This window comes from Myxine glutinosa, chromosome 1 (genome assembly GCF_964187855.1).
Source record: "Myxine glutinosa chromosome 1, kmMyxGlut1.1, whole genome shotgun sequence".
NCBI classification, from domain to species: Eukaryota; Metazoa; Chordata; class Myxini; order Myxiniformes; family Myxinidae; genus Myxine; species Myxine glutinosa.
In genome coordinates this window covers 25,202,066-25,218,791 of record NC_136261.1, presented here as the reverse complement: position 1 = coordinate 25,218,791, position 16,726 = coordinate 25,202,066, and the positions used below count along the sequence as shown (strand labels likewise).

Here is a 16,726-nt window from a genome sequence, read left to right as displayed (position 1 = left end):
TTTGTATCGCAAAGTAAAGGATCTGCATTCATTTCTGAACTTGCATTGGTGGATTGTTATACATCTGCATTATTTTTCATTAAAAAAACTTTATGTTGAACTTGAAGGCTCCAAGCACGGACTCTATATATAGCCCTCATTGAGGTAAAAATAAAAGTAGAAAGCCTGCTATCGCTTGCCAAGCTAGCCGTTCCCCCCTCCCCCTCCACTCCCCCTCCCCTCCCCCCTCCCTCCTCTCCCTCCCCTCCCCCCTCCCCCTACCACTCCCCTCCCCCTCCCCTCCCCCTCACCCCTCCCCCTCACCCCCTCCCCCCTCACCCCCTCCCCCCTCACCCCTCCCCCTCCCCCCTCCCCCTCCCTCCCCCTCACCCCCCTTCCCCCTCCCTCCTTCCCCTCCACTCCCCCCTCCCATCCCCCTCCCCCCTCTCCCTCCCCTCCCCCTCCCACTCCCCTCCCCCCTCCCGCTCCCCTCCCCTCCCCCCTCACCTCCCTCCTTCCCCTCCACTCCCCCCTCCCCTCCCCCTCCACTCCCCCTCCCCTCCCCCTCCACTCCCCCTCCCCTCCCCCTCCACTCCCCCTCCCCTCCCCCTCCACTCCCCCCTCCCCTCCCCCCTCCCCCTCCCCTCCCCTCCCCCTCCCTCCTCTCCCTCCCCCCTCACCCTCCCCCCTCCCCCTCCCCATCCCATCCCCCTCCCCTCCCACCTCCCCCCTCAACTCCCTCCTCCCCCTCCACTCCCACCCTCCCCCTCCCCCCTCACCCCCCTCCCCTCTCCTCCTCCCCCTCCCTCCTCTTCTCCCCTCTCCTCCTCCCCCTCCCTCCTCTTCTCCCCTCCCCCCCTCCTCTCCCCTCCCCACACTCTCCTCCCCTCCCCCCCCCGTTCCCCTCCCCGCCCCCGTTCCCCTCCCCTCTCCTTCCTCCTCCCCTCCCTTCCCCCGCCCGGCAATGCCGGGTACTTCCCATGGCCAGCTGTACGTGGGCTGCTCGAGGGTTGGAAAACCCAGCAATCTTTATGTCTTGGCACCGAGTAAGAAAACCAGAAATGTTGTATACCCAGAGGTTTTGAGAAATTGAAAATTGACAAAACGTCATGTAGGAAATGTACTGTGATATTGCTCTAAAGTCTAAAATATACATGTTCTTTTCATCATATATTTGTATTATTCTTATTCAACCCGGGCGAAGCCGGGTACCTCAGCTAGTCTCTATATATAAAGGAGGAGTGTCTGTCTGTCTGTCTGGATGTCTGCTTATAACTCAAGAACTACACATCGGAGAAAGTTTTAGACACAGATTCGGAAACAGCATAAAATCCTGGTGGTTAGAGGCTACTTTTTATTTCAATATCAATGGTTTCAAAAACCGGGCCAGCTGCAATTCCATGGTGTAGTTTGTGGCGGCGCTATTGCCCCTTTCCGATCCCATGACGCATTGCCGGTCCGATTCGCGATAAGGTCTATGCGCTATCACCGACACTTTTCCACCTTTTCCATACCTTTTAATCAGATTTACCTTATCGTCCATCGTAACCACATTGCGCTTGGAAACACTAGCATTATCCTTCTTCGGACCCATGGTTAACACAGACACAGTAAAGGAATACTGTACGTCGCCTCTGTTTTGAATGAGAATCGGCAGTTGCGCATACGTACAGTATACTGCATACATATTTATATATTTTTATGTGCTTTTTATTGTATTTTAAATTGTTTTTTTGCTTCTTTTATTGTTAATTTATGTACTATTTTATTTATTTTAAATATATATTTTCAGGAAAACAAATGTTTTCACGTCCGTAGGAGTGACGTAAAGTCGCACATAATGACAAAATGCGCGCCATTTTTTCGTGCCAAGAACGAATAAACGGTTTTTTTTTTTAGTTGAGATTTTATTCGAATTCGAATTCATATTAAATTTCAACTGTTGGAAACAATAATTATTTCAACTGTTGGAAATATTTTTTTGGTTAAGCCACTCCTGAGAAAAAGGCACATGACAGCACACCTGGAGTTTGCAAAAGGGCTTATGAAAGACTCTGGGAGCATGAGGCAAATGATTCTGTGGTCTGATGAGACGAAAATTCAATGCTTTGGCCTGAATGCAAAGTGTCACGTCTGACGGAAGCCGAGCACAGCTCAACACCCATCCAACACCATCCCTACTGTCTGCATTGAGGGAATGGCTCAGGAGCTTCTGAGGGAAACAAACTACAACATGGAAGAGCTGACCACATTTGTAGAGCAGAATGTCCCAAGAATGGTTGAGGACCAACAGCAAGCCGTAGGAGTGACAGAGTGTTGATGATGACAGAGTGACAGAGTGACCTGAAGAGTGTTGATGATGATGCTGGCAAGATATTCTTCCTCGATGCTCCTGGCGGGACAGGAAAAACATTCCTCATTAATATCATCCTGGCCAAGGTTCGTCAAAAGTCGGAAATTGCTCTGGCTGTGGCCTCAAGTGGAATTGCAGCTACACTTCTGGAAGGAGGAAGGACAGCACACTCAACTTTCAAACTGCCTTTGGATTTGACCAAGCAAGACACCCCAACCTGCAACATTAGCAAGAATTCAGCAAAAGCCAAGATCCTTCAACAGTGCAAAATCATTATCTGGGATGAGGCTACGATGAACCACAAGCCGGCATTCGAAGCAGTGAACAGAACACTCCAAGATATTCGCAACAACAAGAAAATCATGGGTTGTGTGATAACTGTTCTGGCTGGAGACTTTCGTCAGACTCTCCCAGTCATCCAACGGGGCACAAGAGCAGATCAGGTCAAGGCCTGTATCAAGTCTTCTTATCTCCTCTGGCCACATGTGCAAAGACTTACCCTGAATACCAACATGAGAGTCCACCTTCTTGGTGACAACATTGCAGGGGCGTTCTCAAGCCAGCTTTTGAAAGTTGGCAATGGCCTATACCCTCAAGATGCATCAGAACAAATAATTCTACCATTTGGACAGTTTGTTGAAACAAAAGATGACTTGATCAAAAAGGTCTTTCCCAATATGGAGACCCAGTTCCAGGACTCATCGTGGCTTGCCGAAAGAGCCATTTTGGCCCCCAAGAACAATGCTGTTCAAGAGATCAACAATTTGCTCCTCCACCAACTTCCCGGTCATGAAAGACATTATGATTCTCTTGACAAAGTGACAGATGAAGATCAGGCAGTAAACTTCCCAACTGAGTTTCTCAACAGTCTTCAGCCTCAAGGACTCCCAACACACAGGTTGATTCTCAAGGTGGGAGCACCAATCATGCTTCTAAGGAATCTTGATCCACCAAAGCTGTGTAATGGAACACGATTGACAATCCAGCAAATGATGCCGCATGTCCTAGAGGCAACCATCCTCTCAGGACAATACAGAGGAGAGAAAGTATTCATTCCAAGGATACCACTTATTCCACCTGACCTTCTATTCTCCTTCAAGAGGATTCAGTTCCCTATCAGGCTATGTTTTGCTATGTCCATCAACAAGGCGCAGGGGCAATCAATGAAGGTTGTAGGCCTGAACTTCACAGAACAAGTGTTTGCCCATGGCCAGCTGTACGTGGGCTGCTCGAGGGTTGGAACACCAAGCAATCTTTGTCTTGGCACCAAGTAAGAAAACCAGAAATGTTGTATACCCAGAGGTTTTGAGAAATTGAAAATTGACAAAACGTCATGTAGGAAATGTACTGTGATATTGCTCTAAAATATACATGTTCTTTTCATCATATATTTGTATTATTCTTATTCAACCCGGGCGAAGCCGGGTACCTCAGCTAGTACTGTATAAAGGGAGGGGCGCTTTGCGCCTCCCTTTGATTTGGATTTTGCAAGTATCGTGCTGTGCACAACATCTTTCTTGTTTTGTTGTTTATCTTTTCCAAGTTTCACCTGGAACAGCAGCTTGCACATCACATTTTCACCATGTATACACCATTCATTTATCAAACCGTGCAAATATTATTCGCCATAAACATGCTTGATTATGCTATTTGAACAAACAGATCACAATAAACCAAAATATGTATTAAAATACAGCAAATATATTCAAAAGGAATCTAACATCGTTTTTCAGCAGCAAACAAAAGTTACTAAAGAGAGATTGAGTTTACAGAATTTTACCATTCATGTAACAAGTAGTTCTGTAGTAATCCCTGCCAAGGCCTTTGTGGTTACAAGTTCTATTTTAGTGATGATGCATTCAAAGTAATGAGTCATAATGTTATGAACATGTATTATATAAATACCGTGGGACCCCGCTATTCGTGGGGGAGACGTTCCTGGAAAATGCCGTGAATTGCAAAACCGCGAATGGCGGGGCATTGTTTCAATGGAAAAAGGGGGGGATAGGTTCCCGAGTTGTGAAAATCCGCAAATAGAGAGGAACAAACCACGAATGGCGAGGCAAAATCCGTGAATGGTGAGGCAAATCCCGAGAAAGTCTACGATAATCCGCGAAGGTCGATGAAAGTCACAGGAATGGCGAGATAAAACCTCCGAATGTCGGCGATAATCCCACAAATGGCGAGGCGAATGTCGACGATAATCCGCTAAGGTAGATTAAAATCCCACGAATGTATGCCTTGGCATTGTTTCAATGGGGAAAAGATACGTTATAGGTTCCTGGCGGTTCCTGATTCATCGAGGAGAATTTTTAAAGTATAAAATGTTTTCTACTGAAAATGCACATGATTACAGTTTCATATAAAATGCGTACAAAAAAAAAAAAACGATAACACCAGGTACCATTTGCAATTTATTGAAGGAATGCGGGCATTGTGGATAGCTGTGGGAAAGTGAATACTCTGCATATTGTTTGTGGGGGATGTTATCAGATGATGCCATATTGAGCCAAGCTGCTGATTTCAATAATAGATTTAATGAAGCATTTTCATTCTATTAATCGTGGGGTTGACTTGTTTAACCTGCTGGTGGAACATCTCCTGAAGCTCTCGATTATAGTGCGGCTAAAATTTGCGACCACGAAAGCCATGAAAACGCAAAGCACACAGTAGCGATTGTAAAAGCAGGTCATGCTTGTGGCTCGTAGATTTTGTTTTTGTGTATACGTTTTCCAGCTGCTTTATGTATGGCTGATGAAAGATGGGTTTAATAAATGTGTCAGGCTAGCGACTCATGAATTTTTTTTTTGCACCCCTTAGAAAACAGCGAATCTGCGGAACACGGCCGTAAATAGGAACCCCCCCCCCCCCCCCCCCACAATTTTGCGGAACATGCCCGCGAATAGAAAAAATACCCACGAATTTGCGGTGCACTTTTCCATGAATAGAGAAACATGTCGCATTTTATCAACCGCAAATACACAGAACCCGCAAATTGCGGAACCGTGAATAGCGAGGTCCAACTGTGTAGTGTTTTGACTAGTGTAGGGGTTGCGCTTGCTCACCCACATTGCGGAAAGGTGGAATTTGGATGACTGTATCTTGATATGTTTCTCATTCGTGACTAATTATGTGTATCAGGAGGACAGAGCGAATCTGTAGTTCATTTGAACATGGAGAAGGTCATTTGCTGCAGAATCAACTCTTGGTGTATGATAAGGAAAACCAACACACGAGCTACGTCAGTGGTAAGTTATTTGTTTTGCTGAACAATCTCAACTAACTCTTTAAAGCTCAGTTAGACAATCAAACATTTATTACATATTTAATGATGAGGTGATTATTAAATTTGAGGGATTTGTAACAGAGTTATGGATGGTGATGATGAATCTAATTTTAATGTCTCTCATCAATCTACCCTGCTCTGCACACCGCTCACCCAACCCAAAGCTTTCTGGCTGGACATGTACCTAAAGCGCAAAGAATCTCTCATCATCACCAATGTTGCTGGCGACATGGAAATGGCTCCTGGCTCACAGCTGGTGTGCGCCACAAACGTGATTGTCTCGATCGCTCGATTTCATCGCACTCTCAAGGCTGGTCTGCTTACCCCAGCACACAGTGGTAGCCTGGCTCATAGACATGGCACTGGTTTTGTGTGAGTCCCTCATGCTATTATCTGCTGCCTCGGATTCTCTTTTTCTTAATCATTACATCATCATATTATGTATGATTCAACTAGTGTGTGCTACCTTTTAGCACTCTTAAACAGCTAGACGGAATGAGTTGAGGGGAGGGGATGGTGGTACAAACTCGTTTTGATAAAAGGTGATAACTATTTTCCAAGCCCAATACAATTTATTTCGATGATAAAATTAATTATTATTGTAAGGAACAATTGATAAATGAAGAACAAACAAACTATGATAAGGGTCACAAAAGAAGGTGAAGATTACATGATTCCAATGTTAGGCATACTACATTCATGTAAAAAGAACAGGTTTTGGGGAAAATGGGGGGGAAGGAGTATATGAAACATTTAGCTGTGACGTGAAATCCAGTCAGTATAGAGATCAGTGCAGGGATGTAATTTGGGTGTGCATGGAAATGGTCTACTAAGTTGGGATGTTCACCACAAACTTAATGTTGCTCTCCCTTGCCACTCAGGAGTGGATCTTTATTAGCCCCGGTTGGACTCAGTCCAAAACGGGGGCTTATGGATTGGGTCTCCTCCGTCTGTCCGTCCGTGCGTCCGCAACCATATCTCGGAGATGTATGGACAAATTTTCTTCATACTTGGCAAAACGTCAATACATGATGGTATACCTATGCACCCCATTTTGCTTTGCGATGAGATCAGAGATGGCGGCCATTTTAGTTGTAAAAAATCCAATGAGGAGCACGTCCTCAAAGATTTCTCGGACATGCATTTACTGATCTTGTTCAAACTTGGCACACTGAAAATTAATGATGGGTTACATAGGCACGGCATTTTTATTTCAATATCAGATCCAAGATGGCCGACTAACGGCCATTTTGTTACTTAAACGTGACCTGAACCATTTCTCGACATGCATTGTCCGATTTTGTTGAAACTTCGCACAAAGACAATGCATGATAGTGTATATATGCAGTAGTTTCTTTTTGTAATCCGGCCAAAGATAGCCGACTGATGGCTGTTAACTCCGTACAGCAAAATTACTAAAACCACACGGGCTATGGCATTTTATGTCTTTTTCTTCTTGTTGTCATCTATATTTATTATCTATATCTATCTTCTGTATCTATATTATATATGCAATATTAGACCAAGACGGAGGCCTATTTGGCCCGAAAGCCTGTCACCAATAAAGATCGTCCATAAGTTACATCCGTAACTCGATACAGATGAAAGTTGAAACCATGGCAGTCATGAAGGTCTATGATACCAAAGTCATTTACTTCAGAGTATAGGACTACAGGCCAGTTCAAGACATGTAAACATTAAGGAAGTTACGTCATATGAGCTGTCATCAGTCCCCATTGCACTCTTCGATAAAGGTGGTCTCAATAGACACATCACTGCAGATGCCATTCCACAATCCCTGTATGTGCCTCATCACATGAGAACTTTTCATAAAGTGTTCAAGCAAATTTTCTGGTAAGGCCTCCATGCTCCTCAGATAAATACACACCATATCGTGCATAATTGATGTGCCCAGATGCAAAGAAGTAAGGCATCATTATTTTAACTGCCTGTAGGTGAAGTGGCCAATCACCATCCCATTCTGCCCTTACATACTTACTTACTTACTTACTTACTGCGTCGAGCTAGTTCGGCATTCCATGACACGTTTCTTCCCATTCATCTCTGTCACTCATGGCATTAGGTAGTTCGTTAACCAGACACCCAGTATCATTTGTAAGCTGATCTATATATGTTTTCGCAGGTCTCCCTGGTGCCTGTTTGCCATGAGTTGGTAACCAAAGTAAAACATCGCTTGCGAGCTCATCTTTGTTTCTCCAGCAGTGCCCAGCGAATCTTAATCTACGTTGACGTATGGTTACACTGATTGGTGGGATTTTTGCATACAATTCATATTTTGCGGGGTGCTCTTTCCATGAGATGTTAAGGGCTGCTCTGAGCATGCGAGTGTATGTGTTGGAACCCATCTGTGGATCGGTCCCATCGGCCGATGGGTCTGACCCATCTGTGGATGCACGAGAAATGACAATGCAGACCCATCGGCCAATGGGTCTGCGCCATCTGCGGATGTGTTGTTCACCTTGAAGGAATGTGTATGCATCAATGGTGGATGAGTTAACCTAACCCTAACCCTAACCCTAACCCTGACCCTAATCATCAGCACCTGCCACTCTCTACCCTGCCACCATTCCCCTCCGCCATTATCAGAAGAACACCTAATGTTTTGTATGAATGTTGAGTATATTATGTAAAGCTTTACTAAAACTGCCATGTATCTGTTAATTACAAAATGTATTGACAAAATGTATAAATAGATGGGTAGAAATAGATAATAAAACATTTTAAAATCATCTCTGTTAAATTCCTACCACATGTAATTCCAATGACTGTGTACCTGATTGAAGAGCACCATTCTGTCAACACATTCCTTCAAGGTGAACAACACATCCGCAGATGGCGCAGACCCATCGGCCGATGGGTCTGCATTGTCATTTCTCGTGCATCCACAGATGGGTCAGACCCATCGGCCGATGGGACCGATCCACAGATGGGTTCCAACATATGCACCATCCAGGGCCTTTTCTAGTGACGATGTCAAGGTCCATGTAATTGCCCCATATACAAGAACTGATTCAACAGCTGCTCTAAAGAAGTTTCGTTTCAGCTCCATTGGAAGCGCAGATTTCCAAACCTTGCCTAGACTGTTTAAAGCCCCCCAAGCCTTTCCAAGTCTGATTTCGACATCTCTTTTTGTGGAGGCGATGTTGCTTCCCAGGTATGTGAATTCGTCAACCTTTTTGATGTTTTCACCAGTGAGTGATTTTATGTCTACAACTTGATCTTGATTAAGACTGATGTACTCTGTCTTCGAGGCATTTATGTAGAGACCAATTTGGCTGGCTACTTCTTCAATATTGTGTAGTAGTGTCGCTGCATCATTGTTATAGTCTGCTAGAACCGCAAGATCATCTGCATAATCTGCATCTGTAATCTTCTTGGATGGGTATCGCCGACTCTTCCGTTTACTGAGGGTAAATCCAAGTTCATTGTTGGTGTCTATTGCTTTGCGTAGCACATAATCGAGACATATTATGAATAAATAGGGAGCGAGGGTATCACCCTGTAAAACTCCTGCCATGATGTCAAAACAGTCTGTATCGCCGTCAGGTGATCGGACTATTGCATGCGAGTTCTTATACAGCATCATGATGGCATTAACTGTCTCCTGAGGTATCCCGAATGCTAGCAGTATCTCCTTCATCTTACCTCGATGGATGGAGTCGAAAGCTTTCGAGAAATCAATAAATATGAAAACAGCAGGAAGATTTTTTAGCTTTAACGCCTTCAAGAAGACGTCTAATAGTAAGGATTTGCCCGGAGGTCGATCTACTAGTACGAAAGCCATTTTGATTTTTTCACAGAACTGGTTCTATATGCGGTCTGATTCTGTTTAATAACATCAGGTTGTATATTTTGGCCGCTATTGATGTTAGAGTGATTCCTCGATAATTTTTTGTAAGCCCTAGGTCGCCTTTTTCTGGAAAGGCAATATACATCCTTCTGTCCATCTTCATTTGACCCTGGTGTTGGGCTAGCGGTTAGGGTGCCGGCTTAGGATCCTAGGATCCTGGGTTCGAATCCCGGTCGATCGCTGAATTAACGCCAGGGGGGTTGACTCAGCCTGTCATCCCTCCGAGGTCGGCTAATTGAGTACCAGTTCACTGGTAATTCCCCGTTTGTCGTTAAAGGCGGCAAAAAGGGTTGGCGTCAGGAAGGGCATCCGGCCGTAAAACATTGCTTCAAAAAGGGGACCAAAAAACAACAACAACCACGGTTCCCGAAAAAGGCCAACCCCCGCTTTGCGGGGAAAAATGGCCTCTAAATGTGGTTATTTGTCCATCTATCTATTGGATTTTGATGGTATACAGCATTACATAAATTCAGTAAAATCTCATCGAATTCACCTAGTTTCCCTTACATACAGCATCATTATAAGTACTGGTTTTGTGAAGACATCAACCCACATCTTTTCAGTGTGACTTCTAGATGCCAGGTCTTCCAGCACAGTCAAGAGATGATCATGGCACTTTAGCTGACCTTCTCTGAGTAGCTCCTCAGCCACCATGCGCATAGCTCTCATATTCATCAGAAACCTATTTCCTGTTAGCATTTTGCCAAAACCTCCAATTAAAGATTCCAAAATCTGGGTTAGACCAGACTCTGCCATCAATGTTCCAACGGCACCCACAAAACTAATCGGCATCTACCTTCCACCTAATCTGAGAATCAGGAAATATATCTGGATTATTAAAATAAAATAAACCAAACACGACATATTAACAATAACACCGAAGCTTTTCATGCTGTACTCCTCAAGGCGATTCACAGTAAAATACTGGAGGAGATGAGAGCTAGTGCATTTATAGCATGTGTATGTGACGGCGACACTGATTGGTTCATCAGTCATGACGTCATTGGTATTCTGAACGCCCATTGGTCGACTCAGTCACCAATATCCCTGGCTCCGATTGGATGGAGCGTAGTTGTCAGCGATGACGCACCATTTGCATCATTACCTTGGAGGGAGGGGGGGATCTGGTTCACCCAATGCCGGGGACTCCACATTTGCAGACACAACACGGACAGCGGTCGGGGAAATACCTTTAATCTTTCCATGTTGAAAGAGAATGAGAGAATGTACAAACTCCCTTTGACGATACAATGTACGGTCCGTGTAATGGATGAAGGTTGCTTCTAACATATGTAGGTGTAACGTACTCCAACCTCGGCTCAATATCTTAAACATATCTACATTGTACTGGTCTGTGCAACCGGGATTGGCATCCAAGTTCCGTGAAATGGCAGAAGAAGAGAAGAAATGGTCGACTGTCCTTGAACGTTCTTGCATGCTCGTACCAGTTGAGTCCTCACTCCCAAGTTCTTTCCTCGAGTTTCCAGGGGGACATGTTGTTTGATACGATCTACCAACCATTGAGTTGTACGGCCTACATACTACTACCGGGCTTCACATCGGTACTTAAACTCATAGATAACATTGCTGATTTGTGAGGTGGGCAGAACATCCTTGTTGACTGACGTGAGTAGACAGCGAAGGGTGAAGATTACTCGAGGTTGCACAGCCAGGTACGTGTTTGATACCGCATGTTTGATTTGTTCTTCAAACCTTCGTGACGATTGTCCTTTCCATGGCATCCTGATATATACCGGACATTTGTCAGGACCGATCTTGTGTTCCTTTGTCGTGTTGAGAAACTTGTGCACATATCTCTTGATCATAAACTCCGGATAACCATTGTCACCGAGTATATTCACGATTTTTTTTCATTTCAGCAGGTAGATTACAAGGTGAGCAAATCCTCCGAGCTTTGTTCACAAGGATGTTGATCAAGGCAATTTTGTATCTCGTGGAGCTATAGGAATCCCAGCGAGTATACCTGCCCAGTGAAGGTTGGCTCCCGGTAGATGGATGTAGTGAAACCACGTGTGGATCTTTCGACCAACACATCCAAGAATGGTGAAGTGTTTTGAAGATTCCAGCTCCATGGTAAACTTCAGCACTGGATGGAGAGTGTTTAGCTTTGTCAAGAATGTGTCACATGCCATCTGATACTCAAGCAAAGCAAAAATGTCATCAATATACCGATAGTATAGGATGGGAGCATCCCCACCTTGCCAACCAGTAAGTTTCTGCATTTTGTGATAGCCCACAAAGATATTTGCAAGCACTGGGCCTAATGGAGAACCCATGGCCATCCATCAGTTTGGACATATACAATTATGTTGAAACTAAATTCAACTGCCTCGTTGCTGTGTTCATCAACTCCACAAACACTTGTTCTGAGATCTGTGGATATTCCAGATCAATGTGATATAGCAGATGTGCATATATATATATATATATATATATATATATATATATATATATATATATATATATATATATATATATATATATATATATATATATATATATATATATATATCAATAGTCTCCAACAGTGGGACATTCGTGAACAACCTTTGTATATCAAAGGCGGCGATTATGTTGTCCGCATTTGTCAGTTGTAATGAAATTGCTATTCAAGACCTCGTACTCAGATAAGAGGCTTTATTGAAATCGATCTTCACAAGTCCTACACAACACAAACAAGCATCCCATTAGATCTACTAATCATATAAATGGAAAAGCATACTAATACATTTGCCATCAATTAACAGTCACATCTTACCAACTCAGAATGGGCTCAGCAGTCATCGCAGCTCAATCCGGCAGTAAAACCCTCTTCCTTCTACAAACACAGCGTCTGGATATATATAGCCATGCAAGGAGCATCCCAGCTCCAAGATATTCTCCTTCTTCATTTACCACATTCACCCTCCGTAAAAATTGCAATCAAGCTAAGACACAAACAACGCACAACCAACAGAGAGCAGCTCTCTACCAGCCAAAACGATTAGGCTGCTGACACAGTCTACCAGAACGAGTGCGATATCAGCCCAGAGTGGAGAGCAGTATTCCATTGAGCTGTGGATGAAAGCTTTGTATGTGGTGAGGAGCTCAGGTGTGCCTAGAAAGGACTTCGCACGATGGAGATTGCCCAGTGAGCGACTGGCTTTGGAGGCCAGCTTGGAAATGTGGTTTTCCCAGGAAAGATCATGGCAGATGGTGAGACCCAAAAGCTTGAATGACAGAATTTCTTCGAGAGAATTGTTGAGAAAGTAGATGGGAGATTCCAACGAGACAAAGCCATAAACAATGTCTAAAGTTGCTCCGTGAACCACTTGGTTTTGCTCTTTCGCACAAGGCTTTTTGATCTCTCCTCAAACACATAACACCTCTCATTCAGGTCTCTCTTCTAACTCTAAGCGAGGCCTCTCTCCAGTTCCCTCTCTCCTTTTGTAAGCAAGGTCTCTTTACAGTTCCTGCATGCCTCCTAGGCGAAGTTCTCCTTTGTCCATCCCACCCATAGGGCGGCGCCAATAACAATAAATGCACATTGATACTTCTGGCTTCATAGCACATTACGCTGTCATGGCTGACACACACAGGCACAGATGATGCTAGCCGTTTGCACACATGTCGCACGTGTGCCTGTTTCATGGGAAATCTTCACATAGCCCCGCACACAAACAGGAGATGTTTACGCCCACACATTTAATGTCTAACCCATCTATAAATTACATACATTGCCTCTTCAGTGTCATGTGCAACAAACGACTCACTCTGACAGATCCCTGTTATGCGGCAATCTCACCTCCCTGAAAACATGGACCATACTATACTTACCACAATATACTCGTAGTTATGGATTCTAGAAAGAATCTCTGTGTGTGTGTGTTTTTGTGTTTAATTTATCACTCCGAAACCACTGGACGAAATAAGTTGAAGAGTGGTGGTTGTACTCTGAGTGTGCATGGAAATATTCCACTGAGTTGGGATGGTCACCTCCAACTTAAATTCCCCACCTTCATCCACCTTGTCGCTCCCGTAATGAATGGGTGTTTCTAGTTGAAAAAACTTTAACAAACTGGTTCTCCATGCAAATAATATGAGAGCAAGTTTAAAATTGAGCTAACACACCATTATTACCTTGACAGGTCAGGGATTCATCCAAAATCAGGTCTGATGTGCATGTCCCAACTGAATCATTTGTTCGGTACAAGCCGCATACCCCAGGAGTCACGAGATGAGCTCCAGACAACACTTGGCACCCGCCATTTTGTTGTGCTTCATAAAGGACACATATACACCTGCAACCTGTTTGATGATTTGGGCTACATTTCACCTACAAGGACCATCATGGTAAGGAAAAGAGCCTCCACTAACTTGCAGTAATACCTTGCACATTACACCTGTGCTATTTTCAAATGATAATGCCCAAAGTGGGCCATATACCCTCTACTCAGGCTCGGGTTTATAAAGGATACTGACACAAATAAAAATCCAACGAGATGGTGTTTTCTGCTTTGCCTAAAGATGGACATACACTTGTTGTGACCCTTGTGGAGTGACCTAAAGTTGCCCTCGCTCAAGTTGTTGAGAAAGCCGTCTGCTTGACTGCAACCACCTCTCCACATAATTTTTGTACCAGCACTGAGAGATGGTAGAGGATAGCTGCAGATTTGATGTTATAAACTGTGAATGAGAGAGAGATGCACACAGACAGAGGGCGACACAGAGACGGCGATGCAGAGACGATGACACAGAGACGGTGACACAGATATGGAGACACAGAGATGGCGACAAAGAGACGGCGACATAGAGACGGCGACACAGAGACGGCGACACAGAGACGGCGACACAGAGGCGGAGACACAGAGACGGCGACACAGACGGCGACTCAGAGACGGCGACACAGAGACGACACAGAGACTGAGACACAGAGCCGGCGACACAGAGACTGAGACGCAGAGCCGGCGACACAGAGAGACGGACACAGATATGGGGACACAGAGACGGGGACACAGAGACGGTGACACAGAGACTGAGACACAGAGACTGAGACACAGAGACTGAGACACAGAGACGGCGACACAGAGACGGCGAAACAGAGACGGCGACAAAGAGACGGCGACAAAGAGACGGCGACAAAGAGACGGCGACACAGAGACTGAGACACAGAGACAACGACATAGAGACTGAGACACAGAGACGGCGACACAGAGAGACGGACACAGATATGGGGAGACAGAGACGGGGACACAGAGATGGTGACACAGAGACTGCGACACAGAGACTGCGACACAGAGACTGAGACACAGAGACTGAGACACAGAGACTGAGACACAGAGACTGAAACACAGAGACGGGGACACAGAGACGGTGACACAGAGACTGAGACATAGAGACTGAGACACAGGGACTGAGACACAGAGACTGAGACACAGAGACTGAGACACAGAGACTGAGACACAGAGACTGAGACACAGAGACTGAGACACAGAGATGGAGACACATAGACAGAGACACAGAGATGGAGACACAGAGATGGAAACACAGAGACGGGGATGCAGAGATTGAGACACAGAGATGGCGATACAGACAGATGGACACAGAGACGGAGACAGAGAGACAGACACAGAGAGACCGACACAGAGAGACCGACACAGATAGACCGACACAGATAGACCGACACAGAGAGACCGACACAGAGAGACCGACACAGAGAGACCGACACAGAGAGACCGACACAGAGAGACCGACACAGAGAGACTGAGAATAATAATAATAACTATTTTATTAGTCGTATTTTCAGGCAGAATTAATACAATGTGCTGTGGAGATGGCAGCTAAATGGTTTATGAGAGAGCAGATTGCAGTGTCTACCGGTATTCCTCTACATTTTATTTCATTTTAACTAAAGAATGTCAGGTCTTAGCTACAACACCATGGCTAGTTGTTGCACAGCTGACATCCAGCCTGCTGGCATTGTGGCAATAAAAGTCGCAACATATATGGGATAAAGGGTTTGGATTGACAGTTGCAGGTTTATTCATGTTAGCAAAAATAGAGATAACATGGATGCAAGTCCTAATGGAGAACACAGCCCCAAACCACAACTTTAAAATGGTATATGTAGATTTTAGATCATATGCATGAAGCTCTTTTTAAACACTCCCTCATACACTCACTCACCCATATAAACTTTTAACACTTTGGAAGCTGATATTTTTCATGCTGATGAAACTCAAAGCCAACTTTCCGGAAATAATCACAAAACTGTCTGTAATTGTTCGGAAATGAAAGTATCCATAAGCAAAAGTCGGCTGGTCCATCCTCGCTCCAACTCAAGGAGGGTCACTTGAATTAAATGGCAATGTATGAATTCATGAAGTAATTGTCACGTATTGTCACCTGATTCATGAATCCATTTTACCTTAAACTTAGACAAGATTTTGTTTTCCCAAATAATTGCGCTGAATTAATGTGTTTATCTGTAAAAAAAATAAATGTTGATTTGCTTTTAATTTTTACAGTATACAAGCTTCCAAGCCACAACATGGAATAGTGTATAGCTTATTTTGATTCTTTGTTATAGCCGGCGAAGCCGGTGTTGTGAATGAACGCATACGTATTATGTTGAAAAGCCAGATTTTGCTGGATCCCTTGATAATTTCGAAGCTTTGACGCACCAAATCGCTCAATGGAGGCCGCCATCTTGCGGATGCGGAAGTATGCATAAACAATTGCGAAAAAGTTCAATAGGAGTTTGTTTCACCCGTCCTTATTTGATTCACAATCTTATGCACCTCTAATTTGTAATTAAAATACTTTAAGACCAACCTCGTTCCCTGGGCCCACACGGGCCTGGTTATCTTCAACGAAAATCGTCACCAAACACCGGAACCAATGAGATTCGGGTATTTGAAAAAATATTTCAAAAAAGCTTATTACCGCGTTTTGGAGGCTGAAAACGGCGTCAAACATTCTAAAATTGACGAAGAATTATTTTTTAGAAATCTCGTGGCCGTAGGGGATAGTTTTTCACGGCTGGAAATATCCGAAGTTGAGACGGAATTCACCGAATTAATCAGGAAGGAAATTTTATAAATTTTAATCTCATCCAGAATGCAAATGGTGTCATTTTGAACTAGGTACGGTACCTACTACACCGTAGTGGCAAGAGGCTTTGGCTTCACAGGCTCATTGTGGCTTTGCAGTCGGGTACTAGTATACCTTGAACAAT

The 16,726-nt window shown here is 44.3% G+C and overlaps 2 protein-coding genes across 7 annotated transcripts in view; one reads left to right on the top strand and one right to left on the bottom strand.

Moving 5' to 3' along the window:
• LOC144889489 (uncharacterized) overlaps window positions 1-16,726 on the bottom strand; it is an 880,122-nt gene that overhangs the window by 26,119 nt on the left and 837,277 nt on the right. The gene's annotated exons all lie outside the window — the stretch shown is intronic.
• Window positions 1-16,726, top strand: part of LOC137421875 (carnitine O-palmitoyltransferase 2, mitochondrial) — an 87,903-nt gene that overhangs the window by 33,746 nt on the left and 37,431 nt on the right. For all 5 annotated transcript variants that reach the window (XM_078769744.1, XM_078769735.1, XM_068108365.2 and 2 more), the window contains exons 5-7: window positions 5,474-5,580; window positions 5,783-5,990; window positions 13,638-13,842. In XM_078769744.1, coding sequence (XP_078625870.1) covers window positions 5,474-5,580; window positions 5,783-5,990; window positions 13,638-13,842 — 520 coding nt within the window. The remainder of the gene's footprint in view (window positions 1-5,473; window positions 5,581-5,782; window positions 5,991-13,637; window positions 13,843-16,726) is intronic.